We start from the raw sequence: 18,254 nt of genomic DNA, 5'->3' as shown, positions 1-18,254 counted from the left end.
TTGCCCACTTTTTAAATGTTTCAAAGGAGTTTCTTTTCTTGTGGCTGACACCTTGGATAATATATCACCCTGATAGGTGAAAAACCATCATCAGGAGAGAGGAACATGATGGACACCATGAAAGAGTTGAATCCCACAGTGGGGAAGTACTTCCAAGATACACAAGGGGATGAGAAGCTCAGTCCCAAGAAAGGTAAACTCAACCCAAGCTATGTGGTTTTAGGATTTTATGGTGGATTTTTACAATGTCATAATACGAAGAAATTAATTCATATCATTTATTTATTTAATTCTTTTAAAAAATCAAGTACTGTTAATGCACATTTGCAAATGCATGAGGGGAACAAACACCGTTATTCTAAAAAAGTATTTTATTTTTGATGATTATCTTCTAATCTTAATCCATATGCATTTACATTCTTGAAAACTGCTACCAAATAATCTCCACATAGGATTGTGTAGTCTTCTCTTTATCTCATATGATATTGTAGGAAAAATTGCATCACTTAATTATGTAAAGTACAAAAAATTAATTACAGAAACCTTGAAAAATCAAGAAATGTAAAAAGATTTTAATAAGCTTAAATCAGCCACTGTACTTTGTTTTTATTGCCTGCCTTTATATGTATATTTGACATAGTTCTGTGCTGTGTATATTATGTTTTATATGTTTCAAATCACACATACTCTTCCATTTGTTTTATAATACAATCTTTTCTTTTCTTTTTTGCTTTTTTAGGGCCACACCTGCAGCATATGGAAGTTCCCAGACTAGAAGTCAAATAAGAGCTGCAGCTGCCACCTACACCACAGCCATGGCAACTCCAGATCTGAGCTGCATATGCAGCCTACATCACAGCTAATGACAACACCAAATCCTTAGCCTACTGAGCAAGGGATAAAAAACCACATCCTCATGGATACTAGTTGGGTTAGTAACTGCTGAGCCACAACAGGAATCCCCCCCCCTTTCACAATCATTATTCTTAAAGGATATGTATTACTATTCCAATAGTCCATATTATTATTCCAAAGAATATGTGTTATTATTATTATATCCAATAGATAAAATATTATTTACCTGAAAAAATCCTCCTGTCTTTGGATATTTAAGTTGTGGAATTTGGTCTTTTGCTTTCCTACTAGAAAGATAGATAGATAGATATGACATATTGTATATGTTCTATATAACATTATCTATGTCTATATATATACATCATAATATCCTTTAACATAACACTTATCTGCAGTTGGATTATTATTTCCTCAGGGCTTTTTCCTAAGAAAAGTAAAAATTTGAAGCAATGGTTATAAATATTTTATTTCCACTGGAGACTAAGGTCTCTCATCTATAGAGACCTTAGTTTTTAATCTGAACAAAAGTGAGGCCACATAGAGAATTTTGAGCAGAAAAAGGGGTGATCAAATTTACTGAATGACTAGAGCACTCCAAATGCTGTATTGAGAATAGACTGGAAGCAGAAATTCAAGTTGAAGACTATGGCAAAAATCCAAGCAACAGACATTAGTAGCTAGAACCACATGGAAGAAACTATAAGCCAAAAGACAGCAGTTACCCTGGTGAGAAGTGGTTGAATACTTATATACATTTTGAATGTAAAGATAATAGTATGTTCTAGATAGATTGGATGTAGACTGTGAAAGAAAGATATCAAGGATAAATTGCAAAGTATTTGGAAGGATGGAATTTCTATCAGTTGAGTTGGAAAGGAGTTTGGGTGGAGCAAGACTGGAGGGGAAACTTAAGAGTTTAGTTTTAGATTGATTTTGATTTGTTGATTAATCAATTGATTTTTAGTGGAGCGAAAAATGATGCATCTTAAATCAATAACAACTTCAATTTGACAAAATGCAGTGTTATTGTATAATATATTGACTTTAAAACATGAGATGTTGCTCCAACATTATTTTTCATATATTTTAACTAGTTATCTCATCACCACTTATTACATAATTTTACCTTCCTTCATTAGCCACAACATCCTTTATTCAACATCCTTTACAATCATCCTTTTCTGTATGATTTTTGTGGATAGTCTTCCTTGGATTTTTTTTTTTTTTGGCTTATTATTCTTTCTTCAGTATAATGATGTCTTAGCATTTTACCCTCATGACAAATTTCAGATCTTTATAAAGCAAATATCTTTCAATATTTGCCCTCCACCCCCATAAAAAATTCTTGTAGTCTGCTGATTCATATAGTCGGTCCTTATTATTTTTTACTTACTGCGTTTGTTTTCTATTTTTGCAAACATATTACCACAATCTTTTTTTTTTTTTTTTTTGTCTTTTTTCCTTTCAGGGCCACACCCATGGCATACGGAGGTTCCCAGGCTAGAGGTCTAATTGGAGCTGTTGCCGCCAGCCTACTCCAGATACACAGAAACGCCAGATCCGAGCTGTGTCTGCAACCTACACCACAGCTCACAGCAATGCCAGATCCTTAACCCACTGAGTGAGGCCAGGGATCAAACCCGCAACCTCATGTTTCCTAGTTGGATTTGTTTCCACTGCACCACCATGGGAACTCCCATATTACCACAATTATTATGTCATAATGACCTAAAATAACACACAATTATTATGTCATAATTCCTGTGGCTTAAAGTTCCAGACATGGCTTGGCTTAGCTGGTTCTTCTCTGGGTCTCACAAGGTTGCAATCAAGAAGTTGGCCAGATTGCATTCTCATCTGGAGGCTAGATTGAGGAAGATACATTGTGTTGGGGGGGCTGTAAACTGGTTATTAAATTAAGAATATGCAGATTATGACCTGCATGAGAGGACACAAGCCACCCTCAGGGGATTGGCTTATAGCTCCCTCAGCATCTGAGCTCCCACTTTGGGAAGTGAAAACCTTAGGATCATTTTGATTGAAGGCACACTTCTAGTACATTCACCCAAAAGAAGTAAAGTCACAAGATTATTACTTACAGATAGCCAGAAATGGGCGGAAGGTGGAGGGTGTCATTGCAGTGAGCCAGTGGACAGGGTGTCCTCCACCCTGGGTCACAGGCAAGCAGGAGATAGAATACAGTGTAGCAAGCACCTAATTATAAGGTGATTGGTATAGAGGTCACAAATTTTTCACAGGCTCAGCTCTAAGTGGTTATTTTTAAGGTGTCCAGGTCAAAGCAAAGCAGTAACTTGTAAATCCTAAACTCAGTCCCTTACCCAAATATCAGACTCTAGATGTGAGCAGGGTTGCTGTACTGTAAAAGCCTACTCAGCAACTCAAAATAGCTATTTTCTCATCACACCCACTTCCAAGCTCATTCAGATTGTTGGCAGAATTCATTTCCTTACAGCTAGACAGCTGGGGGGCCTGGATTGTGGGAGGATTTTGGCTGGAGGCCACTCTCAAGTCTAAGAGCCTGCCCACAGTTTGTTACCATGAGGGCTTCTCCAACTTTCTGCTTCCTCCATCAAGTCCACAAGAAGAGTATCTAGCTTCAGTTTGCTAAGATAGAGTCTCACATAATGCAATGTAATCATGGAGTGGCATCTCCTGTTTAGAAGTAATTCATATGACCTGTCCCAATTCATGGGGAAGAGATTACCCAAATATGTGAGCACCATGACATGGGAATCTTTGGGGATCACCCTGGCATCAGTCTGTCACATCAAGTAAAAAGTGAAGTCTCCCGGATTCTGATTAGAGTAGTACTGAATTCCTCAATATAACTTTCAAATTTCAAAAGTCCATAATTCACGGTGTCGATGCCCTCTTCCAGAAGGTAAATACTGTATCTTCAAGATATTTATTCATTGACACATACTCTCATACATGCATACAAGCTCACACATTTTCATATAGTTGGAAGTAACCATTGAAATTATTTAGCAGCCAGGACGGCATGGGTGCCAATCAAAGTAGACACATCTGGAATAATTCATTCATAATAGATGCAGGAAACAAATAACTTTAAGGACATGTATAGTAGCCTGTAGGGAACATTAATATGCAGTAAGCACCAGACTAAGCCTTTTAAATGCACCATCTAGGGAGTTTCTGCTGTGGCTCAGCAGTAATGAACTCACCTAGTATCCATGAAGACATGAGTTCGATCCCTGGCTTCGCTCAGTGGGTTAAAGGATTCAGCATTGCCATGAGCTGTGGTGTAAGTCACAGACGTGGCTTGGATCCTGCATTGATGTGGCTGTGGTATAGGCTGCTGGCTACAACTCTGATTCAACCCCTATTCTGGGAACTTCCATATGCCATGAGTGCAGCCCCCCACCCCAAAATTTAAAATAAATAAATACACCCTCTAGTGTATCTTTCAGCAGTCTCATAAGGCAGGTGTTCACCCATTTGTGAGCCATTAGTCTCCTGGTTTGCTGACACTTCCTTTCGGGAGCCTTTGGCCTCCAAGATCCCAAAGCAAATTGGGGAAATCAGAAGCCACAAGAAAAGATAAATTATTAGTTAATTTGATTTGGCATAGGAAGTTATCATCCAGCCTTCCTTTGCAAAGAAAGGAAAACCTTTACAAAGATTGATTTTATTTATTTATTTATTTATTTATTTATTTTTGTCTTTTTGCCTTTTCTAGGGCCACTCCCCCGGCATATGGAGGTTCCCAGGCTAGGAGTCTAATAAGAGCTGTAGCCACTAGCCTGCTCCAGAGCCACAGAAACGCAGGATCCGAGCCGCGTCTGGGACCTACACCACAGCTCGTGGCAACGCCGGATCCTTAATCCATTGAGCAAGGCCGGGGATCGAACCCACAACCTCATGGTTCCTAGTCGGCTTCATTAACCACTGCACCATGATGGGAACTCCCAAAGATATTATTTTCGAGCTCAGTCTAATTGCAGTGTATATTTCCAGTTTCTTCCAAATTCTTCCTTCCTCTTCCTCTCCATTCATTGCAAAGATTTTTGCTCCACTTAAAAAGAAAAGAGAAGAAAAGAGTAGGATCTTGAGGGAAAGGCTCTTTTGTAAATCCCAAGAAATACAAGCCACCATATACACACAGTACAGTGTTTAAGGGCATAGACACCTGAGCTATACTGTTAGCTGGCCCCTCAGTGCCTGTAAAATAGGAATAGTAGTAGTAGCTGCCTCATAGGATTGTTGTGAGAATTAAATGAGTTACTTCTCAGTCATCACATTACACAACCTGTGAGAAGTATCAGACACACCTGCTGACTCCCTCCTCCCTGTAGGAGTCAACCCCTTTCCCCTTGGTTTCCAGAACTTCACACTCTCCTGGTTTCCTTCCTACCCCACCAACCATTCCTTTTCAGTTTCCATTGCCAGTTTTTTCTCCATTTATCTAACCTCAAAGCATTGGAGAGCTCTAGAGTCCATCCTTGGTTATCTTCTCTATTTATTGTCATTTCCTAAATATGATGGCTTCAAGTATCAGCCATAGGTTATTAATGCCCAGTGTTAATGCCTCAGCCTCTACCTCTCTTCTAAAATTTAGAATTGTATATCCAGAAATGTTTTTAACATCTCCTCTTGGGTGCTTAAAAAGCATCTTTGTCTTAACTGTCCAATAATAAGCTCCACTGCCCCCAAACTTTTCCCACAGAATCTTTTCCTCAGTGAACAGCAACTCCATTCTTCTAGTTGTTTAGAACAAGAGCCTCTCCAGTGCCTCTCCCAAACCCATCTGTAAAACTGAACCCAAGATTTGGTTACTCCCACACTACGATCTCTCTGGGATCTTCTTTCATCTTAGTTCTGCTGCTACCACCTAGTCCACAGTTCTCTACTTCTGCATTATTACAATAACTTCTTCCTGGCAATAGCTGTATTTCCTGCAAATACAAAACCAGATGATTTAATTTTGTGCTCATTTTTTTTTCTGCTATTTTTTCACTATATTTTTCGTAGTTTGTGGGTGTCAGTTTTTCTCTAATGAGAAAATCTTTATAGAGTTTTAATTTCAAAATGTAAATGAAAGTTTGCCCTCAATGACTGAATAATATGAGAATAAATCTACATCAAAGAACAACTCTTTCAATGTTTAAAATATGAGTTATGTATAATATGTGTATTTGTGTATCTATTATACATAATGCACGTAGTATAAATTGTATAATTTAAATATGTATGCATAGGAGTTCTTGTTGTGGCTCAGTGGGTTAAGAACCTGTAAGTGGGTCAATCCAGCATTGCTGCAGCTGTGGCATAGGCCAGCAGCTACAGCTTGGATTTGACCCCTAGCCTGGGAACTTCCATATGCTGCAAATGCAATCGTAAAAAGAAAAATAAATATGTTCATGTATACATGTTTATATGTACTATTACTTTTAATACATATCCTCTATATTTCTATATGTGTATGTATGTATGTATGTATAACCTGGGCAAGAGAGTGTTTTTTTTTAATTGTAGTATAGCTGTTTTACAATGTTGTATGAGTTTCAGATGTACAGCAAAGTGATTCCATTATACATGTATATTTTTAAATATGAGTATTTCATCAGCTATAGACTATAATAACCTAGGAATGGGAGAGACATAATTGAAGGAAGAACAGAATGCCTAAGAGTAAGCCATGGTCTATAAAGCCGTATTATAAAATACCCTTTGACTCATCTCAATGATTCCCTTCTTTTGTAATCTTTCTTCCCCAAAGCCAACAGAAGTGCCATTTAAATCCTTAGTTGATACCTTTCTGCATTATAACTTGTGAAAAATAAACAATGGTTCAATAAGGAAAGCACTAATATAATGTTATAATATTTCCAGCTCCAAGCTTATGTTCCACTCGCTATGGAATAGCTTTTGTCACACATCTCTGCAACTTCGTACTAGTGGCACAAAATGTTGTCATGAACATCACCATGGTAGCCATGGTCAACAGCACAAACCATCAGTCCCAGTTTAACGACTCCACTGAGGGGCTGCCTGTTGACCCATTTGGTGACCCAAATGATTCCCCGAAGAGTCTTCCTACAGGGGTAAGCAATGCAAGATCTAAGTTGTGGTCTTGTTTTTGCCATTTGTTTGTTTGGATATTTACTCTATGTTAAAAAGTTTTCATTGAGGAAATTGTAATTTGAAAACAAATGAAAGATCTAATGAGGCTTCTTAAATTATGAAAGAGCCGTCCTGTAAATGGTGTACCAAAATGTTCTCTGTTTCTCTAAGGCCCCTGTGTATGACTGGAGCCCTCAAATCCAGGGCATCATCTTTAGTTCTATCAACTATGGCATGATCCTGACACTGGCTCCCAGTGGATATCTGGCTGGAAGAGTAGGAACAAAGAGAGTGGTTGGTGTTTCTTTGTTTGGATCCTCACTTCTCGTTCTCTTCACCCCTCTGGCAGCCAACCTTGGACTAGTGTTCCTCATTGCAACTCGAATACTTCAGGGCCTAAACCTGGTACCCAGATATTTTATAAATATGAGCTGGATATGAATTTCTATTTGGGACCACATATCAAGAACTTTATTTTCATTTCAGGGGGCAGGATATGGGGGTCAGTTTGCACTCTGGGAAAAATGGAGTCCTCCACATGAACGAAGCCGACTCTGCAGCATTGCTGTATCAGGTAAAAACATAAAACTGAAATGAGGCCACTACAACCCAACATTCTTGCAATGAGTTCTTTGACAATTTTTTTAATTGCAAGGTTCTTTGTCTTCTGCTTAATATTGATCAAGTATTTATAAATTAGGGAAATGGGTCTTTGGTCTGTGACATGACTTTCAGTTACTTCTCCCAGGTTGTCATTTGTGATTTGACTTTGCTTATAATGATTTTTTGACATTTTTTTAAAAAATATATTTTTGTATAGTCAAATTGATCATTCTTTTCTTTTATGGCTTCTGGGTTTGAGTTATAGTTGGAAATGTTATAAAAGCATGCAACCATGGCTTTTATTGACTATGTATGGTTTCATTTTTTATATTTAAATTTCTGACATATTGGAGTTTATACTAGTGTTCAGTGTAAGGTATGAATCCAAATTAATCTTTGGAATTGCTCTCACTTGTCCTGAGAACTGCTTTCTGATAATGAGAAGCATTATCAGACAGTGTGCCTGGAATTCTGGAGGAAGAGGCTTTAGTTACTTTGAGAAAAAAATGAAAAACAGAAAGAGCATGGCTAACAAATTAGAGCTTGCCCAAGTATGGGTGACGGGTAAGAAAACAAAGGTAGGAGAGCCAGGGACTCTTCAAGTCCAGAAAACAAGCCATGTATACACACATATATGTATACACACATGCTTGACCCTAGGTCTCTCTAGAGCCCTTCACAACCCCGGAGGATTAGTCTTTCTCATCAGAGCTTATATTCAATGATAGGGGAACGGAAGCTCTGATTTGGACTACTTTGGACTAAAGTCACAAAGCTCTGATTTGTGACTTTCCAAATCAGTCACAGCTGACTAAGGGATGTCCTCAAATATAAATAAGGATTAGCCTTCCCAAATCCTCAAACATTTGAAGGATACCAAGAGCATGAAAAAGAAAAACCAAACTCAGAAACTTTAAGAACCAACCCAAATGAAAAAGAAATTAATAAAGGAATTAAGACAAGATTTTAAAGTATTAACAACTAACCTCAGAGAGAGCCAAGGGAATATGTGTAGATGACATTCATTTAAAAAGAACACACTGCTATTTAAAACAGTTGTTATTAATTAAAAATATGATCAAAATATTTTTATATGATGATTTTTAATTTTTCCATTATAGTTGGTTTACCGTGTTCTGTCAATTTTCTATTGTACAATATGGTGACCCAGTTACACATACATGTACACATTCTATTTTTGCACATTATCATGCTCCATCATAAGTGACTAGACATAGTTCCCAGTGCTACACAGCAGGATCTCATTGCTAATCCATTCCAAAGGCAATAATCTGCATCTATTAACCCCAAGTTCCCAATCCGCCCCACTCCCTCCCACTCCCCCTTGGCAACCACAAGTCCATTCTCCAAGTCCATGACTTTCTTTTCTGTGGAAAGGTTCATTTGTGCTGTATATTAGATTCCAGATATAAGTGATATCATATGGTATTTGTCTTTCTCTTTGACTCACTTTACTCAGTATGAGAGTCTCTAGTTCCATCCATGTTGCTGCAAATGGTATTATTTTGTTCTTTTTTATGGCTGAGTAGTATTCCATTGTGTATATATACCACATCTTCCTAATCCGATCATCTGTTGATGGACATTTGGGTTGTTTCCATGTCTTGGCTATTGTGAATAGAGCTGCAGTGAACATGCAGGTGCATGTGTCTTTCTTAAGGCAAGTTTTGTCCGGATATATGCCCAAGAGTGGGATTGCTGGGTCATTTGGTAGTTCTATGTATAGTTTTCAAAGGTATCTCCATACTGATCTCCATAGTGGTTATACCAGCTTACATTCCCACCAACAGTGCAGGAGGGTTCCCTTTTCTCCACACCCCCTCCAGCATTTGTTATTTGTGGACTTATTAATTTTGGCCATTCTGACTGGTGTGAGATGATATCTCATGGTAGCTTTGATTTGCATTTCTCTAATAATCAGGGATGTTGAGCATTTTTTTCATGTGTTTGCTGGCCATCTGTGTATCTTCCTTGGAGAAATGTCTATTCAGGTCTTTTGCCCATTTTTCAATTGGGTTGTTAGCTTTTTTGCTGTTGAGTTGTATAAATTGCTGATATATTCTAGAGATTAAGCCCTCGTCAGATGCATCATTTGACACTCCTTTCTCCCATTCTATAAGTTGTCTTTTTGTTTTCTTTTTGGTTTCCTTTGCTGTGCAAAAGTTTGTCAGTTTGATTAGGTCCCACTGGTTTATTTTTGCTCTTATTTCTGTTGCTTTGGGAGACTGACTTGAGAAAATATTCATAAGATTGATGTCAGAGTATGTTTTGCCTATGTTCTCTTCCAGTAGTGATCAAAATATTTTTAATTGAAATGAGTGGTCAGAATACCTATGTGAAGAGATATGACATCAGTGAATTGGACAAATAAATTGAGAGATTATCCCAGAATGCAATACAAGAAATTCAGGAGATGGCAAGCATGAAGGAAAATTTAAAAGATTTGGAATGAACGCAGTGGCTTTATAGAAGTGGCAACTACCTTTCCTCTCATTTCCTGTTAAATAGGGACAGAGCACCTGGAATAGGTCAATTGACTTTCTAGAGGAATCTTGGGAACCTACAAGACTGCAAGTTCTAGAGTCTCCGTAGTCTTTGGTGTTGGGGGAGTATTTTAGCAGGCCCGTAGATGGCCTCCAGAACCCATTCTGGGAACACAGAGCTAATGGTGTCTGAGGAGGCCCAGACTAAACGTCACTGAAGGAACCTATCAACAGGTGGAGTAGGCTGAACCTACCTGCCTGCTTCAGTAATTCTTAGAGAAACTGCCATTTCCACTGATGCCGAGTTCCTCAGCAGGTACCATTGGTGAACAGCATTACACAGCCCATGAGATTAGAGGAGGACTCTGCAGAAAGGCCCCTGCCCTCAGTGAAAGGGCCCAGGTACTGCCAGCCTCTAGGACAAAATGTACTGTGTCTTCCTCTAAAGGGCCCACAAAAGCACATCTATTCAGGAAACCTTGTAACCACTTAAGGAGCTCAGAAACTTAAGGAAGGAAGACTAAGCAGACCAAACAGAAGATAGCTCATATTTGAGGCAGGTCTCATAGGTAATGGAAACACACACACACACACACACACACACACACACGTATACCTTTAACCCAAGGATCATATATGACAAACATAGGAAAAAATATTCAACTTCACTATAAAAAGAAAACAATGATCTACTGTTTTGCATTCATATTTGGAAAACTATATTTAGAAGCTTTGAGGATGCCCAGTGTTGTCAAGAGATGAGGAAAAACATAATCTTTGTTGGCAGTTTAATTTGGTATGGCCTTTTAGTAGGATACTTCGGTAGCATCTGTCAAAATAAAAAATGCACAGTCTTTGATTTAAGTAAGTCTACTAATGATATTTTACTGTATAGAAATAAATTCTGTTTATGTTCAGAAGTGATAGTTTATATCAGAAGTAACAATAACACTGTAGGTAGAAATTCAGTGACAAAAAAATATTTATAAGAACAATTGCTGAATAAGAAATGTCACAGAACAATAGGTTCATTATGAGCCTGCTTATTTAAAATTAATAATAATTCACATAGCTATTTTTTTCTGGTTGCACCTGCAGCATATGAAATTTCCCAGGCCAGGAATCAAACCCATGCCACAGCAGTGACCCAGGCTGCTGCAGTGACCACTCTGGATCCTTAACCCTCTGTGCCATAAGGGAACTCCATAACTCACATACGTATACATGAAATTTGACAAGTTGATGCTAATGTTCATCTGGAAAATAAAAAAAAAGGAGCTCCTGTAGTGGCTCAGTGGTTAACGAATCTGACTAGGAACCATGGAGTTGTGGGTTCAATCCCTGGCTTTGCTCAGTGGGTTAAGGATCCGGCATTGCTGTGAGCTGTGGTGTAGGTTTCAGACATGGCTCAGATCCTGCGTTTCTGTGACTCTGGCATAGGCTGACGGCAATAGCTCCGATTAGACCCCTAGCCTGGGAACCTCCATATGCTGCGGGTGTGGCCCTAGAAAAGGCCAAAAGACAAAAAAAAAAAAAAGAAAGAAAAAGAAAAAGAAAAAAAAAATAGCCTAGTTTTGAAAAAGTTGTAAAAGGGAAATGTACCCCACTATATATGAGAATACTTTGTAAAGCCATGGAGATTAAAACAGTGCTATTAGCATATCCATAGACAAATCTATTAAGTTTTCTGTCTACTTATTATATAAATGCATTTACAAAGAAATGCATGTGTATATGGATATATATTATATGTGTGTGCAGAGAGGACAAGGTATACAATTATACCTCAGATAATACATTTTTGCTAATAGCTAACATTAGAGAGAAGAGTGGGCATGGATTGGGGGGCAGGTGCAGGGGACTTTGGTGCTTTGTAATTTATTTTTAAAATAAGCATATGTTATATAAGTTGTGTAATTAAAAAATAAAATAGCATAAAAGGAAGCACGGTTATCATCTAAGGAACTGCCAAAAAAGTGGGCCTTAGGAGAACATATAAACTCAATCACAAATTTGAAGTTCATGTATTTTACTATATTCATCTCTTGGTGATACTGCTCTGTAACAAGTCATCCATCGTTCCGTAGGCATCTCTCAGCTGGCAGTCCAAAGCACCACAGCTTACCCTCTCTTTGCAGGAATGATGCTGGGAAGCTGCATTGCCGTCCTCCTGGGTGGTCTCATCAGTCAAGTCCTTGGGTGGCCTTTCGTCTTCTATATCTTTGGTAAGCTGCTGTCTCTTCATTCTCAGGTTTTCATGTTGAGGGAGATTCTTCTGAGTATCTCTCTATGTGTACTTTTCTGGAGTAAATGAGTCAAGACAGAAAAATCCTAGTAAGACAAAATGTCATAATGTAATAGTAGGAAAGAATTAAAGAAGTAGGTTAATTCTTTTAATTATACCAGTGAAGAATTTGGAAGTCCTCCTCTCTATGATGCTATTAACCCACCATGATGCCTTCCTAACACAAAGTTATTGGGTAAAATCTGCTACCCTAGCAGGAAGAAGGGGACAGATTTGCAGAACAGTGGTTTGTGAGAGATGGAAGAATCAGAGTTGAGGGAAAAGAGCTAAGAGCCCCAAAGGAGTAAGGCAGGTAGAGTTTGCAGGAAAAAGTGCCTAATAGGAGGCAATTATGCACAGAGAAAACCCTGGTTATCAGCAGATAACCCTTGATACTTAGCAAAGCACTGATCAGGGTATGTGTATGAAGACATCATCTGAGGCCAGGGCAGGGGAAAATCACTGGAAAAGATGAAAGAATAGTGTCCAGTACTTATAAAGAATCAGGGCTAGTGCCTGTTTCCATAAGAGAGACTTTAAAAATTTATAATGCTTAGGTCATTGGGCAGAATATTCATAAATGTCTTTCCTTAAATAGTGAGAAATAATTAGCTCTATGGGATGCAGTCTCATGGATCCCTCTAAAAAATGATGATGGCCAGACCTATGAGGATTAGTGTTTCCCTATAATTTAACTGTTTCCCAAAACAAAGTTCAAAAATATTTATAGGAATACAAAAATATTCAGCACCCAACAAGGTATAATTCGTAATGTCTGGCTCTAACCATGGGTCACCAGAAATGGATAAACGTGGGAAAACACAATCCATAATAAGGAGAATAATCATTGAAAACCAACCCGGAATTGACACAAGTGTTAGAATTAGCAGACAAGAACAGTTATTATAGGGAGTTTTCTTGTGGTACAGTGATTAAGTATCCAGTGTTGTCACTGCTGTGGCACTGGTTTGATCCCTGTCTGTGAACTTCCATATGCCATGGGTATGGCTGAAAAAAGGAAAAGTTATTATAACTATATTATAACATAACTCTATTTGTTCAAAAGTTAAGTAGAGACATGAAAAATATATTTTTAAAAGACCCTAAAACAAATTTCTGGAGATAAAAACACAATATAAGGATTGAATTAGTGACAGATGATATACAGAAGAAAAGATTAATGAACTGAAAAGTAACAATAGAAGACATACAGATGGCCAGAAAACACATAAAAAGATGCTCAACATCTCTAATTATTAGGGAAATGCAAATCAAAACTACAGTGAGCCAGAATGGCTATCATCAAAAAGTCAACAAACAATAAATGTTGGAAAGAGTATGGAGAAAAGAGAACCCTCTTACACTGTTGGTGGAAATGTAAATTGCTACAACCCCTATGGAAAACAGTGTGGAGGTTCCTTAAAAAATTAAAAATATAACCATCATATGATCCAGCAATCCCACTCCTGGGCATCTATCCAGATAAAATCATATTTCAAAAAGATACATGCACTTCAGTGTTCATTGCAGCACTATTTACAATAGCCAAGACATGGAACAACCTAAATATCCATCAACAGAAGAATGGATTAAAAAAAGATGTGGTACATATACAAAATAGAATATTAATCAGCCATAAAAAAGAATGAAACAATGCCATTTGCAGCAACATGGATGGACCTAGAGATTATTATACTAGGCGAAGTTAGTCAGACAGTGAAAGACATATCTTATGATATCACTTGTATGTGGAATTGTAAAAAAGGATACAAATGAACTTATTTGCAGACTCGCAGATTTTGAAAACAAACTTATAGTTACCAAAGGGGAAGGGTGGGTTTGGGGAGGGATGGATTGGAAGTTTGGGATTGGCATATCACACTGAGGTATATGAGTGATTGCCCAACAGGAACCTGCTGTGTACCATAGAGAACTCTACCCAATATTCCGTGATAATCTATGTGGGAAAGGAATCTGAAAGAGAAAAAAATAGCAATAGGAGTGGGAGGGATCGGGAGCTTGGGCTTATCAGACACAACTTAGAATAGATTTATAAGGAGATCCTGCTGAATAGCATTGAGAACTATGTCTAGATACTCATGTCGCAACAGAAGAAAGGGTGGGGGAAAAAACTGTAACTGCAATGTATACATCTAAGGATGACCTGACCCCCTTGCTGTACAGTGGGAAAAAAAAAAAAAAAGTCAAAGCTAACATAAAAAAAAAAAAAAGAAACTATTCAGAATGAACTACACACACACACAAAAAAAAAAAAACCAATAAAATAAGAACATCAGTAAGGTGTGTAGTGCCCAAAGGAGAGGAGTGGTATGGGGGCACAGAAAGAAATCTGAAGAAATAATGGCTGAAAATTTTCCAAATTGTTGAAAACTATAAACTCACACGTCCAAAAAGCTCAATGAATCTCAAGCACAAGAAACATGAAGAAAACTGCACTAAGTTATATCACAATCAAATGGCACACAACCAGTATAAAGATCAAATCTTAAAAGGAGCCAAAATGAAAAAATATATACAGAGGAACAAAGATAAAGATGGCTATAACTTTGCCATCAAAGCCAATGCAAGCAAGAAGGCAGTGGAACAACATCTTTCAAATACTGCAAAACAAATAAACAAACACAAACAAACAAAAAAAAAACCTGTTAACATAGAGTTCTAGAGCAAAAGACAAAAGTTTTCAAAAACAAAGGCAAAATAAGGATATTTTTAGACAGACAATAGTTGAAAGAATCAGAAATTTAAATTAAAGAGAACAGTACCATTTCCAATAGCATCAAAAAAGTTTATTGCTGGAGTTCCTGTTGTAGCACAGTGGAAATGAATCCAACGAGTATCCATGAGGATGGACGTTTGATCTCTGGCCTCACTCAGTGGGTTAGGGATCCGGTGTTGCCATTCCTAAGGTCTCTGATTTCTATACAGAAATAATCAAGAAATGTAAATGAATGGATTCTAGAAAGCAGTGATATTCATGTGAATTTTTTGAGAGATGGAAAGGGGCTATTATACACAACCAGTATAAAGATCAAATCTTAAAAGGAGCCAAAATGAAAAAATATATACAGAGGAACAAAGATAAATACGGGCTTTTCCCAGGATCTATATCAGAAAATGTCTTAATGTAAAAGAAATTCCCATAGACGTCTACCAACTTTACCTCTGCTTGCAGGAGGTGTTGGCTGTGTCTGCTGCCTTCCCTGGTTTGTTTTGGTTTATGATGACCCTGTCACTCACCCTTGGATAAACACTGTAGAAAAAGACTATATCACATCCTCCTTGGCCCAACAGGTACTCATAAAAACTCCAGCTTTGTCCAGAGAGCTTGTGTCAGCATCTGGATTTAGCAGGGTGACTAAGAATGAATGTATGAGCATGTCACAGATCTTATGCTTCTTATCAGTAAACTTGTTTTCAGGTCAGCTCTTCTAAGCAGTCTCTTCCCATTAAAGCTATGGTTAGATCTCTGCCCCTCTGGTCCATATGTTTTTGCTGTTTCGGCCATCAGTGGTTACTCAACACAATGATTATATACACACCAACTTACATCAGCTCTGTGTTCAACATCAATATCAGAGATGTGAGTATATTTCCCTCGAACCCCTTCTCCTGTTTACATGACTTGAGAATTACTCTGCCTTCAGAAATCATTCTAAAAGAAAAATTTTTATTACCAAGAAATAACCTAAGAGTCACTGAGTAGCTTTTCTGAGGGTATGATAGAAGATGCTACCGATTTCCTTATGAAAGTATGATTTCAGAGTTGTCAGAATGACTGTTAGTGTTTTATCCATACAAGGTGTGGTCTCGCAGCCTCTATTGTGATGGTTTATTTGATTTTTTTCCCCTCAGAGTGGGTTTCTGTCTACCCTTCCTTTTATTACTGCCTGGGTCATTGGTATCCTGGGAGGCTACCTGGCAGATTTCCTTCTGACCAAGAGTTTTAGGCTTGTTACGGTGAGGAAAGTTGCCACAGTTCTAGGTAAGAACAGGACCAAAAGTTCTGATAATTCATGAGGCCTACAACAGCCAAAGATGTATCTTGTTCAATTTGTCTGTTCCTCATTCCTTAGGAAGTATCCCCTCTTCAATACTCCTTGTGGTTCTGCCCTATGCTGCCTCCAACTACATCATAGCAGTGTGCCTTCTGACACTCTCCTCTGGACTAAGCCTGTTGTCACAGCCAGGGATGTACATCAATGCCTTAGACATTGCCCCAAGGTAAGACAGTAATCTCCACTCTCATTCTTATATTTTCTGCAAAAGATTTACCCTGCAGCCTTCCAGGAGCCCCAAACTCTGTGAAATTATGAATCATGGTCAAAGACCGCTGATTGCCTGTGACCATTTCTTCAGGTATGTGGGAGATGGGGTTTATTGATTTGTCTTAGCGCCTCTCATTGAAGATACACAGAGCAGGTCCTTTTTGACAGGATTACTATATGATGGATTCATGTGCAGAGCAGGGCTGAAGGATACTGCCAAGAATCTGTGGATCTAGCCTGGAACACATTCCTGTCACCCACAGGCATTCCAGCTTTCTCATGGGAGCCTCCAGGGCGTTTGCACAGATCTCTGCTGTCGTGGTACCCACTATCAGTGGATTTCTCCTCAATCAGGTGAAGTTTTCTTATCCAGGACTCTTAAAACACTCTGCCAAATCCATTCATAATGATAATAGCATAAAAAAATGTTTTTACATTTTGTGGGGGTTTTTGCCTTGGTTTTTTGGCTGTGCCTGCTGTATATGGAAATTCCCTGGCAAGGGATTAAACCTGTGCCACAGCAATGACCTGAGCCACTACAGTAACACCAGATCCTTAACCCACTTTGCCAAAAGGGAACTCCTTTTTTCACATTTTGGATAATAAAATTAAATTGTGGATAACTTTATCATGAAGATCAGCTTGGCAAAGAAAAATACAGAACAATTTCTTTCATGACCTCCGTCTTTACTCATTCTGAAGCCAAAGCACTTAACTTGCGATTCACTGGTAATATACAGTCTTTGAAATCACACAGCCACATGGATGTCATGTAAGAAGATAATGAGTCCCTGAGTATATATACCTTGCCATATCTTTTGCAACACTTTGAAATTTTCATTCACATAACCATGCAAAAAGAAAGAGATAATGAAAGCAAACATATTTAAGTATCTGACACATGCAGGTATTATTTTAAGTATTTCATATGCAGTAATATTATTTAATCATTGATTCTTATACCAATTATTAAAATGAAAATTAGCCTCATTTTCTAATAGTTAAAATCTGATAGAAAATGTCCTACTGAGAGGATGTAAAATCAGAATTCTTCTTAGGCCTGTCTAGCTCAAAAGCCCACAATCTTCTTGCAAGATTCTTCTTGCATTTAAAAAAGAAATGTTATTATTACATTTATGTTTTCATGATTCATGCAAAAGAGAAAATGTATGGCACTTTATAAACTGACAAATGCATTTCTGGAGGTTATTTGTAAACATCCCTAAATCCATTTTATGAAGAAGATTCTGAATCTATTTTGAAATTCTTTCCATCCAACTGTTAAGCTGTGTTGAGGAAATGAATTTCTACATAAAACCCACTAATGAACATTGTCTTCTAAACTATTAATATGAATTTCACAGAAAAAGGGCTGAAAGGGGTAATATTTACTGGAAAATTTGTCTCCCCAGGACCCTGAATTTGGGTGGAGGAATATCTTCTTCTTGTCTTTTGCCATTAACGCATTAGGACTTATCTTCTACCTTATATTTGGAGAAGCAGATGTCCAAGACTGGGCCAAAGAAAGGAAACTCACTCATTTATAAAGGTAATGAATAATGATTTCATCTATGGTTATAACCAGAGAAGCACTATTTAAAATGTTGATGCCATGTC

At 37.9% G+C, this 18,254-nt stretch overlaps 2 protein-coding genes across 4 annotated transcripts in view; both read left to right on the top strand.

Annotated features, from left to right (window-relative positions):
* The window catches only part of SLC17A3 (solute carrier family 17 member 3), a 51,958-nt gene that overhangs the window by 28,747 nt on the left and 4,957 nt on the right, over positions 1 to 18,254 (top strand). For 2 of the 3 annotated variants that reach the window (XM_021098417.1, XM_021098418.1), the window contains exons 2-12: positions 77 to 193; positions 6,730 to 6,941; positions 7,132 to 7,365; positions 7,447 to 7,534; positions 12,206 to 12,292; positions 15,545 to 15,663; positions 15,791 to 15,952; positions 16,225 to 16,354; positions 16,446 to 16,593; positions 16,901 to 16,991; positions 18,050 to 18,186. In XM_021098417.1, coding sequence (XP_020954076.1) covers positions 77 to 193; positions 6,730 to 6,941; positions 7,132 to 7,365; positions 7,447 to 7,534; positions 12,206 to 12,292; positions 15,545 to 15,663; positions 15,791 to 15,952; positions 16,225 to 16,354; positions 16,446 to 16,593; positions 16,901 to 16,991; positions 18,050 to 18,184 — 1,523 coding nt within the window. In that variant the 3' untranslated portion in view covers positions 18,185 to 18,186. The remainder of the gene's footprint in view (positions 1 to 76; positions 194 to 6,729; positions 6,942 to 7,131; positions 7,366 to 7,446; positions 7,535 to 12,205; positions 12,293 to 15,544; positions 15,664 to 15,790; positions 15,953 to 16,224; positions 16,355 to 16,445; positions 16,594 to 16,900; positions 16,992 to 18,049; positions 18,187 to 18,254) is intronic. The other variant, XM_021098419.1, reaches the window with a different exon arrangement.
* Positions 1 to 18,254, top strand: part of SLC17A2 (solute carrier family 17 member 2) — a 66,952-nt gene that overhangs the window by 48,491 nt on the left and 207 nt on the right. Inside the window, exons 14-20 of the transcript XR_002345599.1 lie at positions 77 to 193; positions 6,730 to 7,365; positions 7,447 to 7,534; positions 12,206 to 12,292; positions 15,545 to 16,593; positions 16,901 to 16,991; positions 18,050 to 18,186. The gene's annotated coding sequence lies outside the window, so the exon portion shown is untranslated. The remainder of the gene's footprint in view (positions 1 to 76; positions 194 to 6,729; positions 7,366 to 7,446; positions 7,535 to 12,205; positions 12,293 to 15,544; positions 16,594 to 16,900; positions 16,992 to 18,049; positions 18,187 to 18,254) is intronic.

Source organism: Sus scrofa, chromosome 7 (assembly GCF_000003025.6).
Source record: "Sus scrofa isolate TJ Tabasco breed Duroc chromosome 7, Sscrofa11.1, whole genome shotgun sequence".
NCBI classification, from domain to species: Eukaryota; Metazoa; Chordata; class Mammalia; order Artiodactyla; family Suidae; genus Sus; species Sus scrofa.
Note: the sequence above shows the minus strand (reverse complement) of the source record. Positions and strands in the feature narration are given on the sequence as shown.